This window comes from Bos taurus, chromosome 28 (genome assembly GCF_002263795.3).
Source record: "Bos taurus isolate L1 Dominette 01449 registration number 42190680 breed Hereford chromosome 28, ARS-UCD2.0, whole genome shotgun sequence".
In the NCBI taxonomy this organism is placed as follows: Eukaryota; Metazoa; Chordata; class Mammalia; order Artiodactyla; family Bovidae; genus Bos; species Bos taurus.
Window position 1 is genome coordinate 26,417,546 of NC_037355.1, and position 24,224 is coordinate 26,441,769.

At 39.3% G+C, this 24,224-nt stretch overlaps 1 protein-coding gene across 1 annotated transcript in view; it reads right to left on the reverse strand.

The window, feature by feature from the left end:
- Positions 1 to 646: 646 nt before the first annotated feature.
- Positions 647 to 24,224, reverse strand: part of PPA1 (inorganic pyrophosphatase 1) — a 38,310-nt gene continuing 14,732 nt past the window's right edge. Inside the window, exons 3-11 of the mRNA NM_001075118.1 lie at positions 20,698 to 20,751; positions 19,774 to 19,893; positions 16,581 to 16,667; positions 15,587 to 15,713; positions 7,539 to 7,666; positions 7,054 to 7,139; positions 2,785 to 2,854; positions 1,737 to 1,779; positions 647 to 989 (exon numbers count right to left, since the gene is read on the reverse strand). Of these exons, the coding sequence (NP_001068586.1) occupies positions 958 to 989; positions 1,737 to 1,779; positions 2,785 to 2,854; positions 7,054 to 7,139; positions 7,539 to 7,666; positions 15,587 to 15,713; positions 16,581 to 16,667; positions 19,774 to 19,893; positions 20,698 to 20,751 (747 nt within the window). The 3' untranslated portion in view covers positions 647 to 957. The remainder of the gene's footprint in view (positions 990 to 1,736; positions 1,780 to 2,784; positions 2,855 to 7,053; positions 7,140 to 7,538; positions 7,667 to 15,586; positions 15,714 to 16,580; positions 16,668 to 19,773; positions 19,894 to 20,697; positions 20,752 to 24,224) is intronic.

Sequence of the window (24,224 nt, forward strand, 5' to 3'; positions counted from 1 at the left end):
TGTTAAGTATCTAGTAGGATACAGGAGCCTACACAAGTTATTATACAGAAAAACACACCATACAGCTGAGTACAAGTAAAACTGGGAAATCTGAGGAAGATGGGTAGACTATCAGGGCCATATCCTGGTTGTATTATATTGTAGTTTTACAAACTTACCTTTGGGGGGAAAGGTATAGAGAAAGTCTCTCTGTATTATTTAACAACTGCATGTGATTTTACAATGATCTCAAAAAATTTTTCAATTAAAACAATCTGAATGCTTAATAATGCCTTTACACAAATTGCATCTCTTTTACAAACAAGGGAGCTGGAGTTGGGTGTTTGGTACCTGACCTGAGATTACAGAGCTAAGCAGGTAGATCATGTAGCATTAAAAACTCAGGTCTGCAGAGCTCCACAGTCCACAAATTTAATCACAGAACTATTCTGACTGATGGCTCACAATGAGACGACAGGAATTAGGTAAGAGCAGAGTATCAAGAACTACTGTAAATACAAGGGATTTCATTTTCAGGTGCCTAAAAAAGTCAGTTTTTAGTAAAACTGAATTGTAAGATCAGTCATAGAAAGCAAATACCAAACAGCACCCAAGCCTGCTCGGTAGTGTTAGACTTCAGATTAAAATAAAAATGTCATAAACCAAGTTGAAACAAAATAATTTTTATTTCCTAACCATAGCAAACATATACATCCAATATGTACTTATCTTGCATACTCTGTCACAGATGACTTCCAAACTACAACCGCCTTGATATTTAAGCAGGAACTAAATGTTACCTTAGTTGACACGATAAATGCTCTTAGATAGATAATGTATGAATACACTGGATTGGTGACAGCAGAATCTGACTGATTAGTTCTATAAATTTAAAGCTTGGAAAAGCTACTATCACATCTAACACTTTCCGACAAGTAGGATGCAGCAATTATCAGCTTGTATTCCAGAGAAATTTCCTTAGTTTTTCTGGTGATGGAACCACTTATCCACTGTAGTCAGGAAAAAGAAAAACAAATTAGAATCCCTGTTAAGAATCAAAATTACACCCAATATATAACAGTGAATAATATACTTGCTTTAATATATCCTGCTATGGATTCCATTAAAACAAATCTACATACATGCATAACTTCACTAAATTACCAAAACAGGTAATTTATCAGTGTTTTGTTTTGGGCTTCCTTAGGAAGGAAGGAAGGAAGGAAATGGCAGGTGGAGAAGGAAATGGCAACCCACTCCAGTATTCTTGCTTGGGAAATCCCATGGACAGAGGAGCCTGGTGGGCTATAGTCCATGGGGTCGCAGAGTCAGACACGACTGAGCAACTAAACATCCTTACTCTTGATGGCTGATCCTATAGATAGGCAATTCTCACCAGAAGAACCTTACAGAGAATCCTAATATCTAAAGATGGAAAGAACTGTTTTCTGGGTGAATCAGCCTGTGGCCAGACTGGGGTGCAGAGCCCAGCCTGCTCCAGCCTCCACAAGGCATCTACCAGGAACTCAGAGAACAGTGGGTCATGATTTGGAAACTGCGGTCACAGGGGATGGCACTAAAGGTGGTACGCACAGCCATCTTTTCCCACCTGTGCCTCAAAACACAGAATGCTGCTTCTCCCCACTCTCCTCTCTCTGTATGTATGTGGTATGTAAGATGTATCTATGGATATACATGTAATTTTCCCACATATATGCATAACTTTTAATGTAATTTTACCAGAATATAGATCTTACCATCTGTTGGTATTGTGCAGGCAGATTCACATGGTGGCGGTAACTAAAATACAATATTAAAATGTATTAGTCTAATTCCGGAAAAAGAATAAGCTAAAAAAGTATATTGACAGAAAGATTAAAAGGAATGTTAACAGAAGACAACTATCTCAAATTTTAAGTTCTAAAAATAATTTACACCAGATGGGAACAATGCAAAGCTTGCTCTACTGCTAAGAAATGTTAACAAATTCAAAACCTCTTGGCTTTTAATGACACACAGGAGAATAATTAATAAAAATGTTTTTTTGAAATAATTGAAAAACATGTATATATAGACTTTATATATACATACATATATATAAAATGTAGGCAGAATGTTCTTATTGAAAAGTAATGGTCGTTAACCAATGGCTTTCCCCTTTTAATTTATCTCAACTTTGTAAAAATTTATATACAAATAAAAATAAATCTAAATGTACTGGCTTCATCATTAAATTGTCTTTTTCCCTTGTACTGTACAAGTCAGTAAAGTCAGACCTCATTTTCTTTTGTTTTTCTCGTCTAACATTACAAATGAGAATAATTTTAGACAAGCTTCAGTCTTTAAGTTAATCAAAATCAGATTATTTCTTTGATGGATGATTTATTACCTCACCTGAAAGTCTCTCTAGGACTACAAACCACTCTTGCAATGATACCTGAAATCTGATGACTTTCTCCATCTTTGCTATGACCAAACCACATAAGTTCCCATTGGTACTCTTATGAAAAATGGCTTATGATAAGCACCCAGGCCCTTGGGTTATTTAGAACATTCTAGAGTCACTCTGAGTCTTACAGACTGTCCTAGCTTGCTATCTGCCCAGGTTAGGATTGACTAGGATTCTCCTCAGGTTTCCCTCAGTCCAATGTCTACCTGAGTTTATGGTTTGTAATTTCAAGACCTCACACCGTAACAGACGTACAGGACACCCTCAAATATTTATTGAACCTACTTTCCCTCCCCATTCAACACCGTATTTTTTGGCCGCCGAGTTTGTTTTTTTTCCAGGAAACCTTTACTTACAGCATCCACAATGGCTTTGGCAGCATCAGGATCACACTGGAAGGGGCTCTCAGACACTGTAGTGTTCATGCTGTTACACAAAGGGAAAGCGTCACACTTAACAAAAACTTCTCTCATTAAAACTCGTGTTAAAAATGACAAGTTGAAGCTGGTAGGTCAGGTGAGATTCAAGTTTGGCATTGAAAGATTCCTCACCTATATTAAACATTCTGATTATTTATTTTGGCAAGATACAGCTATTCTTAAGGTAGATTTTACTCAAATACTTTAACAAGTTCAGATTTTAAAATCTGTGATCGAGTGCTTTGTAATTATTTGAAAGAGCTAAGAAATGCAAATTAAAATGAGAAGCCTATCTTTCCTAATTAGATAAAATGAAAAAAAAAAAACACAAAAATCTGGTTTCTGTCGGTGCTGACACCTGGCAGGAGCAACACCTGGTTCAATATTCCTGAAAAATAATCTGGTAAAATATGTCCACAACAAAATTTTTAAAAAATTTTAAAACACCAAAAAAAAAAAAAAGTGTCCAAAACCTTTTAAAAAGCACATGCACTTTGATAGACAAATTCCATCTCTCCAAACTCAGAGATTTAAATAATTATGTACAAAGATGTTCAACATACATGATTTCACTATTGATAAGATTGAAAAGCTGGAAGTAACCAAAATGTCCAACAGATGATTAAAAATGATTTATCCATCAGACAGAACAATATACAGATAGAATATTTAATGACATAACAAATGCTTGTAGTGTTAACTTTTCTAAACCACAAAACAAAATGTATATATTATATATGTGCATTTGTTTAGTCGCTCTGTCTTACTCTTTAGGACCCCATGGACTATAGCCCACCAAGCTCCTCTGTCCATGGGATTATCCCAGCAAGAATACTGGAGTGGGCTGCCATTTCCTACTCCAGGGGCTATTCCCAACCCAGGAATCGAACCTACACCTCCTGTGTCTCCTGCATTAGCAGGTGGATGGGTTCTTTACCACTGTGCCATCTGGGAAGCCCATATATTATACATACAATATGATTATTTTTGAAAATATACTTAAAAAGGACTATAAAAAGAGAAAACTCTACATGTTACTAAGAGTGTCTATGGAAAAACTGAGATTAAAGTGATTTTTTAAAAACTTTTTTTGGTTAACTATGATTCAAAATTTCCTTCATATTGAATTATTGTATACTATTAAGTGGTTATAATCAAAAATATTCTATGAAAAAGAAAAAATATTCAGCCACCTGTTACTTAACATGTGCTAAAGCCATTTCCACAGAAATAATAGGATACCACAAAATAGAGACGATATTAAAAGCAAAGTCTCATGATTGTACATTTTCATACAAAGGTGTGTGTGTGCTCAGTCTTTCTTATGTTTGTGGAGAGACAGATGTTTTTATTTTACAAGACATTATCCCGACTTACAGAAGATTCCTGAGAATTTCCTATAGTTCTTTTCTCCCTCCAGAAAAGAAATTTATAATATAAACAGATGCTGGGGTGTGTATGTATATCTTACCTTGCATAAATGGGATCACACTATGATAAATAAACTGCTATGGACTTTGCTTTTCTCATTTAATATATTTTGGACATCATTCCATATCAACATCTAGAGAATAATGTGCCATATACTATTCTGTTCTATAAATTGTTTAATCATTACAATTTGGTTGTTTCTAACTTTTTTGATATTATAAATGACACTGCAGTGAACATCCTTGTACCTGCATCTTGCAGGACTGTATCTATAGGATACATTCCTAGTAGTAGTGCTTCAAAGAAATAGAAGAATTTAAAATTTTGAGATTAATGGCTGATTTACATGTTATACACCAGAAACCAACACAGCATTGTAAAGCAATTATCCTCCAAAAAAAAAAAAAACCAAAACCCTAGGGACTGACTACTGTCAAACTGCCCTCACAAAGGCTATCCCCATTCATACTCTCACAACTACATATAAATGTTGCCATTCCAGGCTATCATTTAATTTTTTTAAATTTTATTTTTATTATTATTTTTTTTTTACTTTACAATATTGTATTGGTTTTGCCATACATCAACATGCATCCGCCACGGGTGTAATTTTTTTTTTTTAACTTTGCAGATCTACTGAAGGATAACACTATCTTTCTGAGCTGCATTTTAAATTATAAAGTGAGGCTGCACATCTTCTTATATGTAAACTTACTTTCTCTTTTTCTCTCCCTCTATTAGTATTCTTTCTTTTATCAATTTGAGTAAGTTATTTATAAATTAAGAAATTTAGTCCTTTGTCAGGTGTTAAGAAAAAACTGGGAAGAACTGCCTCCTGATACATAAAAAAATCATAAGTAAATCTTTCTTTTCTGGATTTTGAGTCTGTCTTCTGTTTAGAAAGGTCTTCCCTACTACTAAGCTAATGAATTAAATTCACCTAGTCTTTTTCTAGAATTTTCTCACATTACAGTTTATCTGTCTGGAATTAAACACTGACATAAGACAAGAGTTGCAAACTCATGCTGGCAGCCAGTGCCAATTAACATGTGGGTATAAAGTAGCTGGGGTTAAGAACACTGGTTGGCGCTGGGCTACTTGTACAGGAGTACCTGCCTAGTGACAGCACCTTTCAGCAATGAAAAGCAGCCACAGCATGAGGGTGGTTGCCAGTGTGCATACCTGGAGGAAGAAAGGAACGTAAAGGGCGAGATAGAGATCTAGCCTTATTTTCTCCTTAAATAGGCAGTTGGTGCAAACCTCACCACCACTACCCTTGTTTTTTTCAGGATTTCTGTCACTATTCTGACATGCAGTTTTTTTTTCCTAGATGAAACTGAATGTTATTCATGAATATATGATACCTTTATATTTAACATCTTTTATATTTCTGTATAGAGTTTTAAAGTTTTCTTCTGGGTCCTTCAGATTTCTTATTTATACTTTTTTTTCTTAAATACTATTCTACATGGGATCTTTTCCTCCATTATAGTTTCTGTTATGTTCATATACAAAGCTAGCAATGTGCATATATACTCATTTTGTAATCCTCCACCTTATAGAATTCTTTTTCCTAGGGCTTTCTGTGTACACAGTCATATCATCTGCAACAACTTGCTTCCCCCTTTTCCAGTATTCCTGCATCTTATTTCTTTCTCCTATTTACTTCATCAGCTAGTATTTTCAGAACAACACTAGTTAAGTGGTAATGGTGGCCATTCTCTTATAATCTTCAAAAGAGGGAGTATATTATACTAAAAATAAGCTGGGGCCACACAGACTTGGATGCGAGTCCTCACTCCAAAACACTTACTGTGGTATGACCTTGGTTAAGTCTCCCCGTGTCTCTGTTGCATGCTTGGCAAATATTAACTGCTCAATCAGTATTAGTTAGTAGTAGTAGAAGTAGTAGTAGTTAATTCAATGTGCATGGTAGATCCTGGTTTAGTTGTGATGATCCTATATATTTACATCAGAGAATACCAACCCTTGTACTCAACCCATTCTGAGCACCCTGATGCTAGGCAGTTTTCCCCAGTTACCCTAACAAAGCTCTGATCTCACTCTCCCCTTTATAATTTTAGTTTGTACTTATTCAGAGTATCTTTGTGGCTTTTTTTTTTTTTAACTTTCTGCAAAGAAAAAAATGTTGCCTGTGATATTCCAGTTCTACAAGGATCAAGCCATTAGCCACTACAGTCACCTGCTGACAGTGTGCCCTGAGGGGAATTCAGGATGGAGAAGAACAGGAAAGATTTGGGTATACTGGCCCCTAGATAGTTAACATGAATTTCTAAGAAAAAATTTCAAATGACCCCAGACTCCTGCCTCTTCTCAAACATAGAAAAGTACTGAAAGCATTAACTTGAGATGCCTCTTCTCTGTGATTAGCAGTCATCTTTTTATGCATGACTACATGTTTTCCCAGCAAAAAAAAAAAAAGTTTATATTGCTCTTGGCTCCTCCCTTATATCTCTGCAGTAGTTCTTTAGGGCTATCTGAGAGGCTGTCTCCTGGGCTATACGTTCAACAACAGCTTATTTATATTTCTATATAAATAGAAAATAAACTGTCCTCAAATAAATTGTAACTCACAACCTTTACGTTGTGTGGTTTTTCTTTCAGTCTATACTTCCTATTGACTTAAGTACTGATAAAACCAGTTATCTCTTTCCTAAGTGAATGTAATGGTACAATATGTTGAGGTTATTAACGTATCTGGAGTAAGCTAGTCTGCTTTATGTGTTAAACATGGAGAAAAGAGTTAATGCTTACCAGCTGATTCCTTTTCCATCAGTTTTCTTAGTCACTAATGCTCTCCAATAGTCATGAGTGCTTTCAATAATGTCAATTGCAAAGTTCTATAATTTAAAGAGATATTCATTAGAATAACAGAAGCAAGTTCTTTCCTTTTCTAATTCTGGGCACGGTGCATGGCATGTGGGATTAGTTCCCCAACCAGGGCTAGAACCCATGGTACTTGCAGTGAACACAGTCTTAACCCCTGGACCACCAGGGAACATCCCTGTTCTTTTCTTATTATCAGTATTTTACCAAAGCATCATAGCTTCGTCTCTTGAATCATTTCCTTGTATCAAAAATGGAAGAAAACCATTTAAATGAAGAAATCAACATAAAGCCTGTCTTGTGTCTTTAAACAGCTATTTTATAGGTCATATAGTCTTTAGATGGTAACAATGTGGTTAAATTATGTCTCAATACAGGTAGGCCTACAGCTACAGTTCTGAGTGACACCTTACCTTATCTTTAAATTCTGCATTGAAAGCAAACTCATTTTCAGGTTTTCCATCTGGAACCTTGTACCTCCTAAACCAATCCACAGTAGCTTCCAGGTAGCCAGGTTTCAGCCGCTTGACATCATTAATATCTAAGAAAAGAATAAGATTCTCTTCTCAGATTGCAAGATATATATGTAATTATTTATGCATTCAATAAAAATACCAAGTACTTTGAAAGAGCTATAGGATGGATTGTCAAAAAAGTTCAAATAATGTTAGAACTAGTATCTTTTTGAGAAGAGAACATATATACACATTAAATAAAAATCATCTAGTGTCTTAGAATAGCTCTGACACTAAGTACTAAGAGAACAATCAGTACCACAATAATTCCTATTAAATAAGAGGAGGGAGAAATGACTGGGGGCTGCATGAGAGAATAGTTTGGCAAGCATGTGTAACTTCCCAGGGCTCAAACCTGCGTCTCCTGCAATGCAGGCAGATTCTTTACCACTGAGTCACCAGCGAAGCCCTAAGAGAAGGATGTCTGTTTCAGTTGCTCAGTCATGTCCAACTCTTTGCGATTCCATGGACTGTAGCCCTCCAGGCTCCTCTGTCCATGGGATTCTCCAGGCAAGAATACTGGAGTGGGTTGCCATGCCCTTCTCCAAAGAGAAGGATAAAAGATACTAAAAGAGAGGTTGAGGTTGTACTTGAGGATCACTCTCCAATGATGTACTAAAAGACAAGAAAACATGCATTACATATGTTCACTGATAGGTTACTTGTTACATGTGAATAAGCTTTCCTCACTCTACAGTATAGGCATTCAATATCACAATACTTTAGTTCTGGCCAAAAAAAAAAGTGTCCTCTGTAAAAAAAAAAAAAAAAAATGTTTTTAAGTTTCTGTATAGTCGTTATCAATGTCGAGCCTCAATGCCATCAAACTCAAGTTTAAATTACCAAATTGCTTTTCCATGCAAATAAATAGAAGATACAAGTACAAAAAAAAAAAATCCATCAGGAAAACTGTAACTGGAAGGAGGAATATGTTCAACAACAGCTTATTTATATTTCTATAATATAAACTCGGCTTAAGCCCAAATTATAATGTATATAGTTAAAGAAAATCATGCATTTTATTATCAGAGTACCACTTAAAGTAGGGAAAGTTTACAAAGTGAACTGGGAAATGTTTAAACACTGATTAATTTCAAGGAACTTATAATTCATATAAAAGGTATCATCTGATACAGAAATAGTTTGAAAATCCAGAAATCCAAAATGCAAGTGTACGTTGTCTTCCAACAAATTTCCCATCCAATTCTATTCTTTAGGCACCAAATGCAAGTCCGCCAATTCAGTTCAGTAATGGCACTGACTGATGGAGTCAGGCCCCACAGTTCGAAGGCTCAGTTCCACAGCAGTGATCCCACTTCAGACGCTGGTGGCAAATTCCAAGCCACGCCACTTGCTACAGTTTCCTACAACTCTCTCCTTGGGTTTGATAATTTGCCAGAAAGACTCATAAAACTCAAGAAAACACTGAGCTTATGTTTACTGGTTTAGTATAAAGGATACAACTCAGGAACAGTCCAATGGAAGAGATGCTTAGGACCCAGTGTGGGGGATGGAAGGTGTAGTTCCCATGTCCTCTGGGGGCGGAGGGAGGCATGCCACCCTCCCAGCACTGCAGTATGCTCACCGTCTCAGAAGGGCTCCACATCTCATGATTCCAGACTTTTCATGGAGCCTCCCCTCCCAGTTCCAGGGGTCAGTGGTTGGGGCTAAAAGTTCCCACTCTCTAATCATTCAGCTTTTCTGTTGACTGAGCCTGTCTGAGGCTAGCTAGGGCCCCACCTTAAGTCCCCTTATTAGCACAAACTCAGGTATAATTAAAGAGGCTCACTGTGAATAAAAGACACACTCATCACTCAGGAAATTCCAAGGGATTTAGTTCTTTGCCAAAAACTAGAGACAAAGATCTAACATATTTCTGTATTCTATCATAGTAAGGAAAAATGTAAGAACTGATGAACTATTTGACTTTTTTTGATCCAGATATCGAAACGTATGCTGGACTCAGACTAGGGAACCCTGGACACCAGACCCAGGAAAAAAAAAAAGTAAGAAAAACTTCAATTTTTGTGCCCCCTGTTGTACTTTATGTATCAATTCTGTGCTGTTCCTTGGGTTCAGCCTCTAATCAGCCCACAACCATGAGCAGCAAGAAATGCTCACTTTCCTGACGACCACAACTGCAGCAGGCGGGTGGCTGGCTGTCGTGGGCCCCACAATGTCAAAGAGGATCACCATGGCCAACCTGGTCACTTTAGTGGGTAGGCCAGCCTCCCCCATGGCTCTGTGTATATTCCCCCCAAAGTTGTGGCTTGTCAAGTGCTCTACTTAATTCTCTTCCAGTTATAACAGATGACGGACACTGCCTTACACTGACATTTAAGGGAAGCTGTATACAGCTTGCACCACAGGGCCAGCCACCCAGAGAAACTTTCAGGGTTCTAACAACACTGACTGCAAGAGAATGACACCCAGAAAATGCTGCTGATGTAATGTGGTGTGGCTTCATTAACTGTGGCCAAAGCACACTATTTTAGCATGGGTACCCTTGTGTACACATCTCCGTGTGGAGATACCCCACATCCAAGGGCAGAGAAACCCCAGTAAGACGGTAGGCACTGAAGCGGTTGTGAGGAGATACCCCATGTCCAAGGGCAAAGGAGAAGCCCCAGCAAGGCACCTTGTCTAACGCAATGAAACTATGAGCCATGCCATGTAGGGCCACCCACAGACGGGTCATGGTGGAGAGTTCTGACAAAATGTGGTCCACTGGAGTATGGAACTGCAAACCACTTCAGTATTCTTGCCTGAGAACCCCATGAACAGTATGAAAAGGCAAAAAGATAGGACACTGAAAGATGAACTCCCCAGGTCGGTATGTGCCCAATATGCCACTGGAGATCAGTGGAAAAATAACTCCAGAAAGAATGGAGAGATGGAGCCAAAGCAAAAACAACACCCAGTTGTGGATGTGACTGGTGATGGAAGCAAGGTCTGAAGCTGTAAAGAGCAATATTGCGTAGGAACCTGGAATGTTAGGTCCATGAATCAAGGCAAATTGGAAGTGGTCAAACAGGAGATGGCAAGAATGAACATCAACATTCTAGGAATCAGCAAACTAAAATGGACTGGAATGGGTGAATTTAACTCAGATGACCATTATATCTACTACTGTGGGCAGGAATCCCTTAGAAGAAATGGAGTAGCCATCATGGTCAACAAGAGAGTCAAAAATGCAGTACTTGGGTGCAATCTCAAAAATGACAGAATGATCTCTGTTCGTTTCCAAGGCAAACCATTCAATATCACAGTAATCCAAGTCTATGCCCCAACCAGTAACGCTGAAGAAGCTGAAGTTGAATGGTTCTATGAAGACCTACAAGACCTTTTAGAACTAACACCCAAAAAAGACGTCCTTTTCATTATAGGGGACTGGAATGCAAAACTAGGAAGTCAAGAAACACCTGGAGTAACAGGCAAATTTGGCCTTGGAGTACAGAATGAAGCAGAGCAAAGGCTAATAGAGTCTTGCCAAGAGAACACACTGGTCATAGCAAACACCCTCTTCCAACAACATAAGATAAGATTCTACACATGGACATCACCAGATGGTCAACACCGAAATCAGATTGATTATATTCTTTGCAGCCAAAGATGGAGAAGTTCTATACACTCAGCAAAAACAAGACCAGGAGCTGACTATGGCACAGATCATGAACTTCTTGTTGCAAATTCAGACTTAAATTGAAGAAAGTAGGGAAAACCACTAGACCATTCAGGTATGACCTAAATCAAATCCCTACCGATTATACAGTGGCAGTGAGAAATAGATTTAAGGGACTAGATCTGATAGATAAAGTGCCTGATGAACTATGGATAGAGGTTTGTGACACTGTACAGGAGACAGGGAGCAAGACCATCCCCAAGAAAAAGACATGCAAAAAAGCAAAATGGCTGACTGGGGAGGCCTTATAAATAGCTGTGAAAAGAAGAGAAGCAAAAAGTAAAGGAGAAAAGGAAAGATATTCCCATTTGAATGCAGAGTTCCAAAGAATAGCAAGAAGAGATAAGAAAACCTTCCTCAGTGATCAGGGCAAAGAAATAGAGGAAAACAATAGAATGGGAAAAACTAGAGATCCCTTCAAGAAAATTAGAGACACCAAGAGAACATTTCATGCAAAGATGGGCTCAATAAAGGACAGAAATCGTATGGACCTAACAGAAGCAGAAGATATTAAGAAGAGGTGGCAAGAATACACAGAAGAACTATACAAAAAAGATCTTCATGACCCAGATACTCATGATGGTGTGATCACTCACCTAGAGCCAGATATCCTGGAATGCGAAGTCAAGTGGGCCTTAGGAAGCATCACTACAAACAAAGCTAGTGGAGGTGATGGAATTCCAGTTGAGCTATTTCAAATCCTAAAAGATGATGCTGTGAAAGTGCTGCACTCAATATGCCAGCAAACTTGGAAAACTCAGCAATGGCCACAGGACTGGAAAAGGTCAGTTTTCATTCCAATCCCAAAGAAAGGCAATGCCAAAGAATTCTCAAACTACAGCACAATTGCACTCATCTCACATGCTAGTAAAGTAATGCTCAAAATTTGCAAGCCAGGCTTCAACAATACGTGAACCCTAACTTCCAGATGTTCAAGCTGGTTTCAGAAAGGGCAGAGGAACCAGAGATCAAATTGCCAACGTCCACTGGATCATGGAAAAAACAAGAGAGTTCCAGAAAAACATCTATTTCTGCTTTATTGACTATGCCAAAACCTTTGACTGTATGGATCACAATAAACTGTGGACAACTCTGAAAGAGATGGGAATACCAGACCACCCGACCTGCCTCCACAGAACTGGACATGGAACAACAGACTCTTTCCAAATCGGGAAAGAAGTATGTTAAAGCTGTGTATTGTCACCCTGCTTATTTAACTTACATGCAGAGTACATCATGAGAAACGCTGGGCTGGAGGAAGCACAAGCTGGAATCAAGATTGCTGGGAGAAATATCAATAACCTCAGATATGCAGATAACACCACCCTTCTGGCAGAAAGTGAAGAAGAACTAAAGAGCCTCTTGATGAAAGTGAAAGAGGAGAGTGAAAAAGTTGGCTTAAAGCTCAACATCCAGAAAACTAAGATCATGCCATAGATTCCCATCACTTCATGGCAAATAGATGGGGAAACAGTGGCAGACTTTATTTTGAGGGGCTCCAAAATCACTGCAGATGGTGACTGCAGCCATGAAATTAAAAGACGCTTACTCCTTGGAAGAAAAGCTATGAACAACCTAGACAACATATTAAAAAGCAGAGACATTACTTTGCCAACAAAGGTCCGTCTAGTCAAGGCTATGGTTTTTCCAGTAGTCATGTATGGATGTGAGAGTTGGACTATAAAGAAAGCTGAGCACTGAGGAATTGATGCTTTTGAACTGTGGTGTGTTGGAGAAGACTCTTGAGAGTCCCTTGGACTACAAGGAGATCCAACCAGTCCATCCTAAAGGAAGTCAGTCCTGAATATTCTTGAGAAGGACTGATGCTGAAGCTGAAACTCCAATACTTTTACCATCTGTTGCATAGAGCTGACTCATTTGAAAAGACCCTGATGCTGGGAAAGATTGAGGGCAGGAGGAGAAGGGGACGACAGAGGATGAGATGGTTGGATGGCATCACAGACTCAATGGGCATGAGTTTGAGTAAACTCCAGGAGCTGGTGATGGACAGGGAGGCTTGGGATGCTGTGGTCCATGGGGTTACAAAGAGTCAGACACGATTGAGTGACTGAACTGAACTGAACTCTTGTGTAAACAGCACGTGTGAAAATGGACACAGTGATCAACAGGATCAAGACTAAATGAAGGAATGCACTCTCAATGTATAAAATTTAAATAATACAGAAGTATCTGAAAGAAAAAGTCAGTCTCCATCTTTTTTTCCCATTGCACTATTAAAGGGTTGGTGTTGAGTCCTTTTTAAATGAGTTTGTATATATATATGCAAATATGCACATATTTAAACACATGTGAGATGATACTCTGAAAGGTAAAAATAACAACAGAAAGGAATAATGTAAGAGTTAAATTTATAAAATTCTTAGAAATAACTTTGTGACCTTAGATTAGGCAATGGTTTCTTAAATATGATACCAAAAGCACAGCAATAAAAGAAAAAATAGACTGCATCAAAATGAAAACCATGAGTACTTCAAAGGACACCATTAAGAAAACAAAAGGACAAATCCACAAAATGGAAGAAAATACAGACAAATCATATACATCTGATAAAGGTCTAGCATCCAAAACATAGAAGTGCTCTTATAGCTCAAAAACATGATGATACACCCCATTAGAATGGCTATACTTTAAAAAGATAAGTAACTAATGCTGGCAAGGAAGTAGAAAAATTGGAAGCCTTTGAAGACTGTAAGATGGTGCAGCTGCTTTGGGAAAAATCTGGCAGTTCCTCCAGGGGCTAAACATGGGACTTTCCTGGTAGCTCAGTTGATGAACAATCCACCCACAGTGCAGGAGACCCCAGTTCAGTCCCTGAGTCGGGAAGATCCAGAAGAAGGAAATGGCAGCCCACCCCAGAATTCTTGCCAGGAGATTTCCATGGACAGAGAAGCCTGGTGGGCTACAGTCCAAGGGGTTGCAAGAGCTGGATTTGACGTAGCAACTAAACCACCATCAGGGGGCTAAACATTAAGAGTTACCATTTCACTCAGAAACCCCCCTCTTAGGTATATACACCCAGTCAGTCAGTTCAGTCGCGCAGTTGTGTTTGACCCTGCGACCCCATGGACTGCAGCACGCCAGGCTTCTCTGTCCATCACCAACTCCTGGAGCTTGCTCACCCAAGAGGCTTAAAAATACATGTCCACACAAAAACTTACACAGGAATGTTCATAGCAGCAGCCTATTCCTAATAGCCAAAAAGAATCCAAATGTCCATCAATAGATGAATGGATCAACAAAACACGATATATATCCACACCACAGAATGTAACTCAGCCATTAAAAAAATAAGTACTAATACATGCTACAAGATGGATAAACCTAGAAAACCTAAGTAAAAAGAAACCAGACACAGAAGGCCATGCAGTTTACAATTCCATGTATATGAAATATCCAAAATAGGCAAATTCACAGAGACGTAAACAGTCAGTGATGTCGGGCCTCGGAGGAGGAGGGAACAGGGTGACTAAGTACTTAAAGGTACAGGGTTTTCCTTCAGGGTGATGAGGATGTTCTGAAATGAGGTAAGTGGTGATGGTTCCACAACACTGTGAATGTACTAAATGCCTCTGAATTCTACACTTTGAAATAGTCAAGACAGTGAATGTTATGTTAATTTTACCACCAAAAAAGGGGGGGATAAAGCACTGATACACATCACAATGTAGATGAACCCGGAAAACAGTATGCTAAGTGAAGGAAGTCAGATATCATGTGACTCCATTTATGTGAAATGTTCAGATCAAGCAGATCCATAGAGACAGGCCATAGGTAGGTGGTTGCCAGGGCCTGAGGGAAGGGGAGATAGGGAGTGATTGTTAACGCATGTGGGATTTTCTTTTGGAATGGTAAAAATGATCTAGAATCAGATAGTGGTGGCGGTTAACAGCCTAGCGCGTGTATCAAACTCATGGAACTGGAAACTTTACAGTGATGAATTTTATGACATGTGGCATGTATATCTCAATTTTTTTATTTTTTAAAAATAGAGCAAGTAAGTGCTAGCATGTGGAAAAGGAAAGAAGAAAAGAGGAAAGACAAACTACCAGATTTCTTCTTTCCTGGAATGAAGGAGAACACTTAGTTAGCTAACCACAGGAGTTCAGCAGCAGGAATCACAGTGCTCTGCTGTCAAATGTCTTGCTCCTCCGTCCTTTAACAGTTTGAAGGCGTGGGCTTAACGACTATCATTACAGGTCAAGTCTCGTATGGGGTCAGGTTCAGACCCTACATATTTTCTTACCATTGTAATTGGCTGCATCAGGATCTTCCACATTAATGGCAATGACTTTCCAGTCGGTCTCCCCTTCATCAATCATGGCCAGAATGCCCAGAACTTTCACTCTGATAATCTCCCCTCGTGCACACACCTGAGAGTCAAAAACCACAGCTAGGTCAAAACTACAGAATCAAACTCTGGAAGAAGAGTTTTACTTGGTGGATAATAGGAAATGAGGAAGACGCCAAAATTCTACAAACTTAAGATGGTTCCTGTAAGGAATTTTTAAAAAGCTAAACAAGTGAATGTCCACTAATCCTATCAGAGTTGAGGGTGATTCATGTTTTTTAAACTGTCATTGCTTGTGCTGAAGAATAAGTGCTCCAGAGTTTGTTTCAAACACCTATTTTAATACACCCTCTTTACCTTTTATTTTATAGAAGTCACTGAGTTAGGTAAGTCATACAATAAGCCTGAACTTTATGACTTAAGCAACTGAATGACAACTTTCTTTTCAGTTGCTTACTCTTTTCTTGAGGCTGGGAAAGATCATAAAGAAAATAACCATTAAAAAAAAAAAAAAAAGGAAAATAACCATAGCTAGAACCTTAGAGCAACTCTACTTGATAGAGGAATCCCTACCATAAACATGTGGGGGTTATTTAACCCCCATGGGGCCAATTCATTAGTCACTCCAAATCCTGAGGCAGGGTTTGCCTTGTTGCCTCCTGGTACCCTTCATCCACTGACTCCTCATCTGCCTTTTAAAGCAATGCAGAACATGTCTAGTTCTTCCACACACATGCATATACTATACATCTTTTCCTAGGCTAGGTTTAAATTACAAATTATAATGTACAAATGCTTAGAATGGAATGGAAGCTTTTATCACCCAAAGAGACATCATTACTTCACTGATATTCATATATTTTATTTACAATGTTTTTTAAAGTAAGAACTTTGTAGATTTCATTGCTCTCATCTCAACACTAAAGAAAAATATGTCAGATTCTATTACCTTGCTTCCAATTTCACACACATCAATTGGGTCATTGTCACCACAACAGCCAGTGTGTTTGTCATTGTGTCCTGGGTCTTCCCAAGTCTAAAAAAAAATAAAAATAAAACGTCAGAGTGTATTATTCCTATATGTGTTAATGACAAAAGTAGATCATGTTGGCACTAAAAGATAACATCCCGTGATCGTTCTGCAAAATAGGAATCTTCAGCTATTTATTCCTCATTAAAATGAATCCTTTATTCATGTCTTAACTACCACAATAACCTTAATTAAATGTTGGGCTCCTGTTAAGCTTTAAAATGGATAATGATACTATTTTAAACAGAAAAAACCCAACTATCTAATAACTGAGACAATACGCAAACACAAATGTAGACCCAGATGTTCACTTAAAAAAAATGTATTCAAAGAAAACTGCTTTGGTGAACTCTTAGTACTTATTCTATTAACTAGACTTTTCTTTAAAAGATGTCTCCAAGCAGAGACAGGTAATATCAAGATGGAAATGACATGTGCTGATGGCAAAAATGCCATCACTGGTCAGGATCAAGAATGAGAAATTTAAGCAGGATTTGCTGAAAATGTAAACGGCCGAGTTTCTTTCCTGCTAAACTGTGAGGCAGAGTGCTCACAGAGCCCGGCGCCGGGGAAAGGACGGGCTGTGCTCGCCAGGAAGTCCAGTTTGAAGTGCAGCTGCTGCTTTGGTTCTTTTCCCTCCCAACCCAGAACACATTTCTTGGATTTGTTTGCTTACTCAGCTGGAGTAAAGGCAGGGAGATAAAAGTGATGGGGAAAAGAAGACCAGACCCAACAAAACCAAATTCAACCTACAGAAGAGTGAGGTATTTCAGCAGTGTTCTCCCAGAGGGACGACGTCTCAAGGCTAAACAGTGAATCAACCGCAGCACATGGTGAGGTGCTGTGCTTAGACTCGGTGATTACCTCCCAAGCTAGACGGGCTTCCCTGGTGGCTCAGCGGGTAAAGAATCCTCCTGCAATGCGGGATACCTGGGTTCAATCCCTCGGTTGGGAAGGTCCTCTGGAGAAGGGAACAGCTACCCACTCCAGTATTCTGGCCTGGAGAATTCCATGGACTGCATAGTCCATGGGGTCGAAAAGAGTCAGACATGACTGAGTGACTTTCACTTCACAAGCTAGATGGGGTTGCCCTATGTTTTAGTAACTTACAGGTTGTTTCATAGTAGATTCCACTTAGTAGACTTAATGGTTAATAAAAACAAACTATCAACAGGAAGAAAATAAACCGAATATTTAGAAATCTTAAGTGTCACAGCGTTGGTTTAATCAAACCAGAATTTAGTATACACTCAGTAATGTATACTGAATTCTAGTGATTCTTTATTCAAATATGAAATAAGAGCCTATACACACTGCTGTTGTGCTAGGGATAAACTGGTAAACAATGCAGATATCCCCTCACCTCAAAGGGACGACTGCTTAGGAAAAGAGAACTCCATTATTACTTTACCACAAAGCAGAAATCTGGATGACAGAGATAAAAGTCAACAGCTGTGAGAACTTACATGTCCCAGGTTCTAAGTGCTTGATTCCTCAAACAGCCACATGAGCTATGCACTAGAATATTTCAGGGGGGAATATTACCATCTCAGGGAGGAAGAAGCAGAAGCAAGTTAGGAAATCTAGAAACTGGCAGACTTAGGATTTGTACCCTCTTCCAGATGGTGCAAAAAAAATCAGTGCTTTTAAGCTCTAGTTTCGCAATAGATCTGCTACTCAATCTGTAATGAAAGAATCTGTGTAGTTTATAACCAGTCCATGTTCAAAAAAAAATAGATATTTCAGAGAAGAACAAACTTTCAAATGTGAAATAGTTACCTTTTAGTTTATCTTGAAAATAAGTTATTTAAGGAAGTATTAAAATGAGTTAATTACCCCCTATGTTTTTATAATCTACTCCACTGGATCATGGAAAAAGCAAGAGAGTTCCAGAAAAACATCTATTTCTGCTTCATTGACTATGCCAAAGCCTTTGACTGTGTGGATCGCAGTCAAACTGTGGAATAATTCTGAAAGAGATGAGAATACCAGAACACCTGATCTGCCTCTTGAGAAATTTGTATGCAGGTCAGGAAGTTAACAGTTAGAACCAGACATGGAACAACAGACTGGTTCCAAATAGGAAAAGGAGTTCGTCAAGGCTGTATATTGTCACCCTGTTTATTTAACTTATATGCAGATTACATCATGAGAAACGCTGGACTGGAAGAAACACAAGCTGGAATCAAGATTGCTGGGAGAAATATCAATAACCTCAGATATGCAGATGACACCACCCTTATGGCAGAAAGTGAAGAGGAACTAAAAAGCCTCTTAATGAAAGTGAAAGTGGAGAGTGAAAAAGTTGGCTTAAAGCTCAACATTCAGAAAACGAAGATCATGGCATCCGGTCCCACCACTTCATGGGAAATAGATGGGGAAACAGTGGAAACAGTGTCAGACTTTATTTTTCTGGGCTCCAAAATCACTGCAGATGGTGACTGCAGCCATGAAATTAAAAGACACTTACTCCTTGGAAGGAAAGTTATGACCAACCTAGATAGCATATTCAAAAGCAGAGACATTACTTTGCCAACAAAGGTTCGTCTAGTCAAAGCTATGGTTTTTCCTGTGGTCATGTATGGATGTGAGAGTTGGACTGTGAAGAAGGCTGGGCGCCGAAGAATTGATGCTTTTGAACTGTGGTGTTGGAGAAGACTCTTGAGAGTCCCTTGGACTGCAAGGAGATCCAACCAGTCCATTCTGAAGGAGATCAGCCCTGGGATTTGTTTGGAAGGAATGATGCTAAAGCTGAAACTCCAGTACTTTGGCCACCTCATGCCAAGAGTTGACTCATTGGAAAAGAGTCTGATGCTGGGAGGGATTGGGGGCAGGAGGAGAAGGGGACGACGGAGGATGAGATGGCTGGATGGCATCACTGACTCGATGGACATGAGTCTGAGTGAACTCCGGGAGTTGGTGATGGACAGGGAGGCCTGGCGTGCTGCGATTCATGGAGTCGCAAAGAGTCGGACACGACTGAGCGACTGATCTGATCTGATCTGATAGGAACAACTTTTTATAGGTATTTAAGTCTATTTTTTAAGTAGTAGGTTAAATTTTCATAAGCTAAGCTGAAAAGTACACTTCTCACAACTGCAGAGAGACAGACCTGAGGGATGGCACCGTAGTTCCAGATGTATCCTTTATACGGGAACAGATTTGCAACATAACGGAGTTTTCCTTTCTTCACATCTTGTTTAATTGGGTTTAAAGGGTCCTTTGTAGCAATCTAAAACAAAAAATTTCAAATCATTGTATATTTGTATCTAAAATACTATTCAAATAGGGATTTAAGGAATTATGAAATAGGCATCCCTTAGTTCCATTTACATGATATATTTTTACTCTGAACACTTTCATAATTTAAAATAAAAGTTTCATCATAATCAGCCTGTAAGTGGAAAATTTATTTGAGGTACACAGGAACGAACAAGATGGGGAAAAGAACATTTACTAATTCCAGAAAGCAAAAATTAAAATTAGCTAGAATAAATCCTAACATTTGAGAAAATATCTAACTTCAGCTTTCCTTTAAAGCATTTAGAATTAGTCAAATATTTGTCTATTACATATAAAGTTTTATTACTGTCAAAAAGCTTAGGTGATAGCCAATATCCACAACAAAAAGCCAAATTTATTAGGTGTCATCAGAATAAATTAATACAATGTGACAGAAATTCCAATAAAATTATTTTTATGGCTGGGCTGACTGAAGCAAGCCTGTTAACTACATGGAGGAGTCAACAAAGGAATTAGAGAGAAGACAGAAGAGAAAAAGGTGATTCTGGGTTTGGGGAGTGCCAGAAGCAAAGGCGTGGGAAAGGAAAAAGTGCAGCGTATTTGTACAGAATAAATGGTTGAGTTTAGCTGGGGCACGGAAGGAAGACAGGCAGGCAAGGGGAGATACAACTGGAAAACCGACTGGGACTAGAAAGACGACAGCCTTGGACTTCAGCTGTTTAACCCTTGAGCAACTCGGTGTGACCAGAGCAAAACTGACATCCCGTATCTGACTAGCAAAGCTGAAACATACCTCCATTTTTGCATTCGACCAGCGCGGCACTTCAACGACCATGTGAAACACTTCCTGAAAAACAGAGAAGAGGAGACGGTCACTGGTGCTCCTCTGTCCTCTCCCTTCAATAAACATACTGAGTTTCTTAATAAAATGTTGTAAGGACGGAACGCAAAGAATGTTCCTATAAAGGAAACAGTTTTAAACAGCAGAACTTGTGTCTCTGAGGAGGGCCATCTGCAAAGCAACCGTCTCCAAAGGCTATGCGTTTCCTCCAGCAACAGTGCAATTACTCAAAATGCTTTTGAGTAATCTATCAAAAGCTTCTATCTCAGAGGCGGTTTATAAGACAAACCCCAAATCAGAACAAACAAAATCAATCAGCTTGATTACCCACCCACATTATTCTCCCAATCTTGCTGTTTTTATGTTTTTAAAAATAACTTTATTTATTTTTGCCTGTGCTGGGTCTGCACTGCTGCACGGGCTTTTTCTCTAGGTGCAGTGAGTGGGAGCACTCTCTAGTGGTGGTGCTCCGGCTTCTCATTGCGGGGGCTTCTCCTTTCGTAGAGCACGGGCTCTGGGCACACGGGCTTCAGTAGCTGCGGCACATGGGCTCAGTAATTGTGGCTCCCGGGCTCTAGAGCGCAGGCTCAGCAGCTGTGGGGCACGGGCTTAGCTGCTCCACAGCATGTGGGATCTTCCTGGGCCATGACTCAAACCCATGTCTCCCTCATTGCCAGAAAAGATTCTTTATCACTGAGCCACCAGGGAAACCCCAATTTGGCTGATTTTAAAAATCAGGTACTCCTCAAAAGAAGTTTGGCACTGGAGATAAAATAAAAAGTGAAATGTTAGTTGTTCAGTCGTGTCCGACTCCTTGTGACCCCATGGACTGCAGCTCGTCAGGATGCTCCGTCCATGGGATTCTCCAGGCAAGAATACTGGAGCGTGTGGCCATGCCCTTGTCCAGGGGATTTTCCCAACCCAGGGATTGAACTCAGGTCTCCTGCATCGCAGGCAGATTCTTCACCATCTGAGCCAGCAGAGAAGCCTTTTAAAAATCAGGTATGGTTAAAATATTTTTGGAACATAGTTATTTTGCCTTCAGTGTCAAACTTCTTGTCTTTTTAAAAAATCACTGAAAGTCACTCAGTCACGTCCAACTCTTTGCAACCCCATGGACTATACTGTCCATGGAATCCCCCAGGCTAGAACTGAAGTGGTTAGCCTTTCCCTTCTCCAGGGGATGTCCCCAACCCGGGGATCAAACCCAGGATTCCCACACTACAGGCAGATTCTTTGCCAGCTGAGCTACAAGGGGAGCTGTTTAAAAAATCAGGTACTCCTCAAAAAGACAAGAAGCCTGACACTGAAGATAAAATCAGTTCAGTGCAGCTGCTCAGTTGTGTTTGACTCTTTGTGACCCCATGGACTGCAGCACTCCAGGCTTCCCTGTCCATCACCAAATCCACGGGAGCTTGCTCAAACTCATGTCCATCGAGTCGGTGATGCCATCCAATCATCTCTTCCTCTGTCATCCCCTTCTCCTCCTACCTTCAATCTTTCCCGGCATCAGGGTCTTTTCAAATGAGTCAGCTCTACGCATCAGATGGCTAAAGTATTGGAGTTTCCGCTTCAGCATCAGTTCTTCCAATGAATATTCAGGACTGACTTCCTGCAGGATTGACTGGTTGGATCTCCTTGCAGTCCAAGGGACTCTCAAGAGTCTTCTCCAACACCACAGTTCAAAAGCATCAATTCCTCAGTGCTCAGCTTTCTTTATAGTCCAACTCTCACATCCATACATGACTACTGGAAAAACCATAGCTTTGACCTTTATTGGCAAAGTAATGTCTCTGCTTGTTAATATGCTGTCTAGGTTGGTCATAGCTTTTCTTCCAAAGAGGAAGCATCTTTTAATTTCAGGCCTGCAGTCACCATTTGCAGTGATTTTGGAGCCCCCAAAAATAAAGTCTGTCACTGTTTCCATTGTTTCCCCATCTATTTGCCATGAAGTGATGGGACCGGATGGCATGATCTTTGTTTTCTGAATGTTGAGCTTTAAGCCAACTTTTTCACTCTCCTCTTTCACTTTCATCAAGAGGCTCTTTGGTTCTTTGCTTTCTGCCATAAGGGTGGTGTCATCTGCATATCTGAGATTATTGATATTTCTCCTGGCAATCTTGATTCCAGGTTGTGATTCATCCAGCCCAGTATTTTGCATGATATACTTTGCATATAGAAGTTAAATAAGCAGGGTGATAATATACAGCCTTGACATACTCGTTTCCCAATTTTGAACCAGTCTCTTGTTCCATGTCTGGTTCTAACCGTTGCTTCTTGACCTGCATACAGATTTCTCAGGAGGCAGGTCAGGTGGTCTGGTAGTCCCATCTCTTTCAGAATTTTCCAGTTTGTTGTGATCCACAGAGTCAAAGGCTTTGGTGTAGTCGATAAAGCAGAAACAGATGTTTTTCTGGAACTCTTTTGCTTTTTCGATGATCCGACAGATGTTGGCAATTTGATCTCTGGTTCCTCTGTCTTTTCTAAATCCAGCTTGAACATCTGGAAGTTCACGGTTCACATACTGCTGAAGCCTGGCTTGGAGAATTTTGAGCATTACTTTGCTAGTGTGTGAGATGAGTGCAATTGTGCTGTAGTTTAAACATTCTTTGGCATTGCCTTTCTTTGGGATTGGGTTGAAAACTGACCTTTTTCCAGTCCTGTGTCCACTGCTGAGTTTTCCAAATTTGCTGGTATATTGACTGCAGCACATTAATAGCATCATCTTTTAGGAACTGAAAGAGCTCAACTGGAATTCATCACCTCCACTAGCTTTGTTTATAGTGATGCTTCGTAAGGCCCACTTGACTTTGCATTCCAGGATGTCTGGCTCTAGGTAAGTAATCACATCATTGTGGTTATCTGGGTCATGAAGATCCTTTTTGTATGGCTCTTCTGTATATAAAATACTGTGTTTTATAGTATTCTGTATATAAAATACTATGAAGATAAAATACTATGCTCCAAAAATATTTTAACCAATGACAGTTCTACTGTAATCAGTTTACATCCTTAAACTATTTGAAATTGAATGATATATTTAAAAAAGCGCAGATGCTTACTGTCTGAAAACCCAGTTAAAGAAAAATCACTTTGTTACCTCCTTTGTATACCAGAGTCAAGTATCAACTTGAAATAGAGTCTCTAAATAAAACTATACTTTAATAGTTGTAAAATTATTTTTTACCATGGAATAAAATTTTAAATGCAGTTTTTCAGTTTAAAACTTCTATAAAAGGGCACACATGATGCCAAATCTGCCATTACTTTTCTAAGAATGCATATTTTAAACAATGATTTAAAATGAAAATCACTTAATGACACACTTATTAGAATTACTTCTTTGCTGCTGCTGCTGCTTTGTCACTTCAGTAGTGTCCGACTCTGTGCAACCCCATAGACGGCAGCCCACCAGGCTCCCTGGTCCCTGGGATTCTCCAGGCAAGAACACTGGAGTGGGTTGCCATTTCCTTCTCCAA